General features: G+C 39.7%; 2 protein-coding genes and 1 non-coding gene across 3 annotated transcripts; 1 reads left to right on the forward strand and 2 right to left on the reverse strand.

Moving 5' to 3' along the window:
- Positions 1 to 125: 125 nt before the first annotated feature.
- On the forward strand, positions 126 to 1353 carry ndufb1 (NADH:ubiquinone oxidoreductase subunit B1). Its single transcript, XM_086019286.1, has 3 exons — positions 126 to 239; positions 935 to 1079; positions 1170 to 1353. The coding sequence occupies exons 2-3, from the start codon at positions 940 to 942 to the stop codon at positions 1204 to 1206; spliced, it is 177 nt and encodes a 58-aa protein (XP_085875412.1). The 5' UTR covers positions 126 to 239; positions 935 to 939; the 3' UTR covers positions 1207 to 1353.
- On the reverse strand, positions 1350 to 5701 carry riox1 (ribosomal oxygenase 1). The gene is made up of 15 exons (XM_086019285.1): positions 5538 to 5701; positions 5112 to 5246; positions 4880 to 5016; positions 4447 to 4546; positions 4212 to 4325; positions 4014 to 4120; positions 3835 to 3942; positions 3691 to 3725; positions 3420 to 3598; positions 3072 to 3176; positions 2863 to 3004; positions 2607 to 2727; positions 2426 to 2525; positions 2262 to 2348; positions 1350 to 2173 (listed from the first exon to the last, which is right to left on the reverse strand). The coding sequence occupies exons 1-15, from the start codon at positions 5622 to 5624 to the stop codon at positions 2111 to 2113; spliced, it is 1620 nt and encodes a 539-aa protein (XP_085875411.1). The 5' UTR covers positions 5625 to 5701; the 3' UTR covers positions 1350 to 2110.
- A 568-nt stretch (positions 5702 to 6269) lies between these two features.
- Positions 6270 to 6342, reverse strand: trnak-cuu (transfer RNA lysine (anticodon CUU)). The gene has a single exon. It is a non-coding gene; the product is annotated as a tRNA-Lys (tRNA).
- Between the last annotated feature and the right edge of the window lie 248 nt (positions 6343 to 6590).

The raw sequence follows: 6590 nt of genomic DNA on the forward strand, positions 1-6590 counted from the left end.
CTTATATTATAAGACATAACTAATTGCTTTCGTTTCCTCAAAAATGTTTGATATTACTTGGATAAGACACATTTATATTCCAAAAACTGTAGAGTTGCAGAAGACATATTTAATGTATTATTTTGATGTCTGTATGCGGATTGACCACCCACTCTTGTCGGCGAAGATGGTATATTCCAATGTCCTCTGTCTGTAGAGTGGATAGCAGAAGGCCGTACGTAGCATTCTGTAAACAAAAGGTACGTTTTTATCAAATATAGGTTTGCTCTGTGACTATTAACCTCCTTAAAGTTTTACTGTCATAATCGCGCTTTGATTATTGTTATATTCTGAATAAATATTAAATAAGTATTGCACAGTGCTACTATAAGACAGCTAGGCTAGGCGATTAGCTAGTGAGGTGTTGTCAGTAAACTGGTCGATTGTTTGCAAAACAAACATTTTTAAATGGTCGGTAATATCGCCCTTGTAAAAATGTCCTTCAAGTGAGCGTCGTTTTACCCTTCATTCTCTCTGATATAACTTTTACCGAGGTAGTAATGGCCACTGGCCATGCAGAAGTGACACCAACAGTGCCATTTATTATGAGTACTATGCAGTTTATATATCACATAAATGAACTATTCGCCAATTTAAGTAACCAAACCGCAGCACAGTCACTATTACAGCTCAATTTTACGAATGAATGTTTGAGATTTTAGTTTATGGTCTTGGGTAAATATGGACATTTTACCTTTACTGCATTACTGATTGTATACAATCAGTTGAGTCTCAGTAGTGCCCACCAAGCAATAAAGCGTAAAATAACATGTTGTTTGATTATTACTCAATAAAACAGAACCACCCCAAAAAATGGTGTGATTTGAACTTAAATATTTGCTGTAATTCGTTATCCTTTGAAGTCTTACCGGTGTTATATGTGCTGTATTTGCAGCAAGCATGGTCAACTTTGCAGCGTTTGCCCGTGAGCACTGGGTGAACTTGCTGGTGCCCATGGGTTTTCTGATCGGATGGTACCTCGACAAGCAACAAGATAAGAAGCTGACCGCTTTCAGGAACAAAAGTCTTTTATACAGCAGGTTTGGAATCTTGTTGGATTCTACAATATATTCTGAGGTTGACTCGCAAAGCAAATGTGTTGATTGTCTCCGTATTCCTCTTCTCTGCAGGGAGCTGAAGCCAGGCGAGGAGGTGACTTGGAAGTAGACTTCTTAACCTCAGTGTTTGTCCACTATGTCTGCGGTGTGAATGGCTGATGGGTGGCGCTGAAATAAGAATATTTAAAAAGACTTGTGTGTCTTTAATTTTGAGTTGTATCAACCAACAATAAATGTACTTTCCCATCAAACTCAACTGAATTGTTTTTTTTATTCAAAAAAATCCGATGAGCAGATCAGGTCACAGATTGGGAGAATTACATTTAGTATGTTATACATGGTTTGAAGTAGTTCTTTCATTTTCTATTTATTTTTGACATTTTTCTCAAACAGACTGTAACATACCAACTTGTACACAGGGTAAAGTATGACTGAGTATTCAAGATCCACCGAAAAGAGAATGGATGAGAATGCAGAAGGAATAAATGTATTTAAAAAAATAATATAAATTGTCCCATAGGCTTTAGTGTAAATGGTAGACTCCGCCTCCTAATAGATATGAGAGCTATACAAAATGGATGATAAAAACGATGAAATAGTTCACGTTTTTGTATAACATCAGTTTAATGTGACTAATTGTCTATTCTAGAGTAAAATCTACACTAACTAAAATGGCCTCTTAGTGTGTTGATTATAAACCAGAAATGTTTTCAACAAAAAACATATTACCTGATGAATTTATGTTAAGTCTTTGGAGAGCGGCTGCTGCTCGAAAACTTAAGTGGGAAAAACTGCATCCGCTCATTTAAATTCATTCAAATTAAACTTTATTATCGTAATATTATGACTCATTTTTCAGTGTGGCCTTAATGCTCCTTCATAGGAAAGCAACCACACTTCAGATGTGATATCATTCACTTGGAAAGTTTGGAGATATTGTGTATTTTGTACTATTATTACACGATACCATTTTTGAGCTCTTCAAATGATGTTTTCTGAAGAATGTGACGCCACTACGACTGAAGTGATTCCATCTGGATGACCCCCTTCATAAAAAGTAGCTTGGCCAAAGAGATCTGGTGAGGAAAAGAGCCACTTCCAATCATTCATTCTCTGTACCTTGATACAAAAATTCCACACTCGAGTTGCAAGAAAAACACGCACCTTCTCCTGTACAGAATCACAAGGGAAACTTCCTACACTCACAAATTTCGGATATGAGTGGATCAGAAACTCTACTGCATCTGTGTACTGGAAGAAGGAAATGTTTTTAGAAGAATTACAGTCACAAAGTCGAAAAGTCAAAGTAACAATAGTCCCATGTCTACCTCCGGTTTGATTTCAAAGCTTTTCGGCTCCTCTTTGTGATAAACTCTGGAGTTGTCGGTGGTGTAGTAAAGATGGACGGCATCTCCATCGCTGCACAGCCTTAGGAAATAAGAAATGCAAATACTGTGAGCTAAAAATCACTTGTTTTGAATCCACCCCCGTTCCCCAAGTCAGAATCACCTGGCACATCCTGCTCGGAGGAGTCCGACTTGAGTCTGGCTTGTGATATATGCACCTGCATCCCTTACACTCCCGTCCTCCCACCTAGCAGGTGCTCCGCGCACACTGCCGGCTGTTTCCTCTACAAGGGGGCGAGTTCAAACAGAGCTGGGATCAGTTACATGCTCTGAAACTGCAATCATTAAAAGATAAATGCGTCCATGCCGGAGCAAATTTCCATTTTAACTGAGAACTACAGTACATAAAAAGGCCTCACCTGCAGTGAGCTTCGGGGGCAAGCAGTCATGAAGGAAGTCTCTGGCTTTAAGATCCACGGCTGCGTCAACTGCGGCAAAATTCCGTAGCTTGTTCATGAGGTTATCGATTTTGGAGAAGAATTTGGTCCGCCGGGGATCATCCTACGAGAGGGCAAAGAAGATTAAGTTGGGATAAAAGCACAAGGGAAATGTTGATGAGGAGGCACACCTTGTCAGAGTTTTGGACGCCCATGTATGAGAGGTAGTCCAGAGGTAAGCCCTGTCGGAACTCGACATCCTCCTCCATTGCGATTTCAAGAGCAGTGGGAACCATCTGGAAAGAGAACGGTAAAATATTCATCGATTAAAAATCACTTGAAAATGTGGTCCATTTTGTGGCTTAATTGTTGCATTTATATTGCGCCTGTCCTTATTAGCATTAATACATGAGGTGGTTTCACCTTCAGATGGATCTCATCATCAATGAGCATGTAGTTTTACTGTATTTTAGTTCTATTAGTGTCACCTTGAGACTTCTGATTTCTTGCATTTGTTTAGCGAGATGCAAGTGCATTACCTTCTGCAGCAGATCTCCCCAGCTGTTCTTCTGGTAGGAGGAGACGGTGATGTGCAGGGAATGCGCATCCGGGAGGCAGTCGCCCTGGTGGATGAACCCTCGGGGAAAGTAGAGCAGATCTCCAGCCTCCAGCACCACTTCCAAAATGGGCTTCCCAATCTCTGACTGGTTAAAGTTGGCTGGAAAAATGTAAAACGCTAGAGTGTGAGAAATACAACCACAAAGACAACTAACATCTACCGTCGTGTGTTTTTGTTATTGTTGTACTTACGGCTTGAAAGCACAGGCAGGACTTCATCGTCTGACCTGGAGGAAAGTTCCAACGCAACATTAACAAAACTGTCATTTCAGATGCGCTTGGGCGAGAGCTGGCATTCAAATAATCTTATTTTGGCATTATTTTGTGTCATCTCACCTTGGGTTGTAGACCCTCCAGTGCTTCTTTCCCTCCAGTTGAACCACAAATGCCTCAATATCATCATAATGTGGGGCAAAGCCTTGTGTTCCGGGCGGCGTCAGGTAGCTGAGGTGATAAAACACGACTAGGATTAAAACTTCATCTGCCGTCGCGCCCCGAGTGGACGTTCTACTCACACATTGGCGCCTGCCATGCTGCCAAAATACTCCTGCAAGATGGACAGCACATTCCACACGGTGGAGGAGAACGCCTGAGGATTCAGCATACGGAGAGAGCAGCCATTCTGGGAAAATATGTTTTTTTTTTTTTTAAGCATTTGAAGTTAAGATGAACCATTTTTTTAAAAAGTTCATAACAATAGCATGTTAACATACCTCATAGAAGTCCCAAACAGTGTATGGCAGAGCTCTACCAGGGGGGTTGTGTGTTTCCCTCTTGCCACCTGTGTAGCTTGTGACATCTAGATTCACGCCATACTGAACATCCTCCTTTTTTTTTTTTTTTTTTTTAAATAAAAAGGAAAATAGTACTAGAAGCATGTGGTTCAAGATTTCGGTCTTGAAAATTAAAATCTGACACTGAAGCTGGGGCTATTTTTTTGAGTGTTACCTGTCGAAGAATGCGATCAAACTCTTCTGTGGAAAATAATCCCTTGTAGTAATCTGGATTTTTACGCTGAACAAGAACAGGTTTCTTCTCCCATGTTTCTCTTGGAGATGAAAACAATTACATGACAATCAAGATTATTCATGAAAGAACTGAGAATGCTGCAGTTCAATTACACCAATGTCGGTTTTTAGTATAAATGCACTTTGAGGTGCAAAGTAATGCTGGGCGATTAATTGATTTAATCGAGTTTATTTGGCAGTACTGGAATTCCAGAAGGAGGTAATAAAAAAAGAAGAAAAAAACTTGTTTAGAATTATGTTGTCATTTGCTTTTTCTAAGAGTGTAGGGGGCAAAAATTGTGGATTTTAAGGACATATTGCCGAGCCATAGTACAAAGGATGGTCAAATTTGCCAAACCCTTTTATCTGTCTACCTGAAGAAGGCCTTGATGGGAATAGGGTTGAGCAGCCACTGGAAAAGTGTGCTGGCACGCTCCTTGCTGTTGTTCATTTGCGCCAACTCAGCCAGTAACACATTTAGTGCCTCCTCGCCGACATTGACACACTCTGGCTGTGTTTAAAACATAACAACTCTTCAAAACATACCATAATAGAGAGCATGATAAATCCTCAAAAAGTTTGGATCAATTTAGGATTGAGTCTTACTTCAGCCATCCCCTGTATTGCAACCTCTGCTGTATGATTCTTGGCTTTCATTTTCTTCTTTTTCCTTTGTGTTGCAGTATTAGTAGAATTAACATTTGCAATGTCATTGCCTCTTTTTCTTTTCTTAGATGCCATCTAGAAAATGAAACAAGATTAAAAACAGGGCATGCAACATAAAAATACATGTAAGAGCATGGGAGCATGTAAATAAATGCATTTATCTCTGGGATGAAATGGGGACTGCCATCACTCTCCAGAAAATAAAGAAGGATGCCATAAGTAACAGTAAACATTGAACATGTGCATTAAAAATGATTTACCTCACGTTAGCAACATCACATTCACAACCCGGCGCATTGTTAGAAGAGCACAATGGCTTACATATAATAATCCAAACGAACTATAAATCTTTTTCAACGCTTTTACCTGTAATGAACGCTTCTTAGCAGTGTATTGCAATTCAGTTGGTAACATTTGATACATGGAGAAAGCTGACATGTGTGTTCGCTCCATCTTCCCACGGTGGATGTCTACGTCATTAAAAGGCGACACGCTTAACGTCTTCTTCGGCTAATATTTTTTAAATTTGCACTTCGACAGACTACCTAGCGCCCCCAATGGCACCACACGAATAGTATGCATTAGATTTATACAGTATAGCGCTTTTTTTGACAACCGGACACTCGAAACGCTCCCAGTGGACATGTAAAAGTCTTCCATCTCATTCATATTTTAGAATTAGAATCATTGCACAGTGTACATTTGTGAATGTATGTAGCAAACTGCTCAACTTCTACTGCCAACAGGGTTGCGAACATGCAGAGAGGAAACTATTTTTTCAAAGTACAGTCAGTGTTGCCAAACTAACGATATGGTTGCAATATAGTATTAGCGTAACATAACAACTCCCCATTGTGTTCGATATAACAAGAACGTATCCCTTTGTAAGGCAATCACATAATCAATGGTGGTGAACTTTGCCGAACACCACGGTGCCTATTTATACGAGGCAAAAGTGGTGATTAATTGTCGTGGAAACCATTGATCCAATGTATGTTTTTAAGTAGCGAAAGATTTCCCAAGGTAAGTCGTCTAGACGCAACCTTTTTGATGGTATTAGAATGTTGTAATTTAAAGAGTGGAGGTAGAAAAACATTGCGCCCAACGTGGGGCTCGAACCCACGACCCTGAGATTAAGAGTCTCATGCTCTACCGACTGAGCTAGCCGGGCGATATAAGTTTGATAGAGTAAGCGGTATTACAAGGAATTTACACTCAATTCCTTGCTCATTGCTCATTAAAATTTGAAATAAATATTACTTAATTCAGTTGAAAAAATAACATTTTAGTCGCCCTTAAGTACATTAATTTTCTAAATTAAGATCACACAGATCCTTGCACTACCATTTATAACCAAAAGATGGCAGATTTGCACATGTTTTTGTACGTGGTGCTCCAGCACTGATTTCCCACAATGCC

The sequence above is a fragment of the Filicampus tigris genome, chromosome 20 (assembly GCF_054856515.1).
Source record: "Filicampus tigris isolate MCC_2025a chromosome 20, RoL_Ftig_1.0, whole genome shotgun sequence".
In the NCBI taxonomy this organism is placed as follows: Eukaryota; Metazoa; Chordata; class Actinopteri; order Syngnathiformes; family Syngnathidae; genus Filicampus; species Filicampus tigris.

What these genes read in the sequence shown, in the direction of transcription:
- ndufb1 (XM_086019286.1), top strand. Translation starts at nt 940, where the DNA reads ATGGTCAACTTTGCAGCGTTTGCCCGTGAGCACTGGGTGAACTTGCTG. An exon ending in AAAAGTCTTTTATACAGCAG is followed by an intron (nt 1,080 to 1,169) that starts GTTTGGAATCTT and finishes TCTTCTCTGCAG; the next exon opens with GGAGCTGAAGCCAGGCGAGG.
- riox1 (XM_086019285.1), bottom strand. Translation starts at nt 5,624, where the DNA reads ATGGAGCGAACACACATGTCAGCTTTCTCCATGTATCAAATGTTACCA. An exon ending in GCCCCCGAAGCTCACTGCAG is followed by an intron (nt 2,728 to 2,862) that starts GTGAGGCCTTTT and finishes GCCCCCTTGTAG; the next exon opens with AGGAAACAGCCGGCAGTGTG. An exon ending in GTGATTCTGTACAGGAGAAG is followed by an intron (nt 2,174 to 2,261) that starts GTGCGTGTTTTT and finishes TTTCCTCACCAG; the next exon opens with ATCTCTTTGGCCAAGCTACT.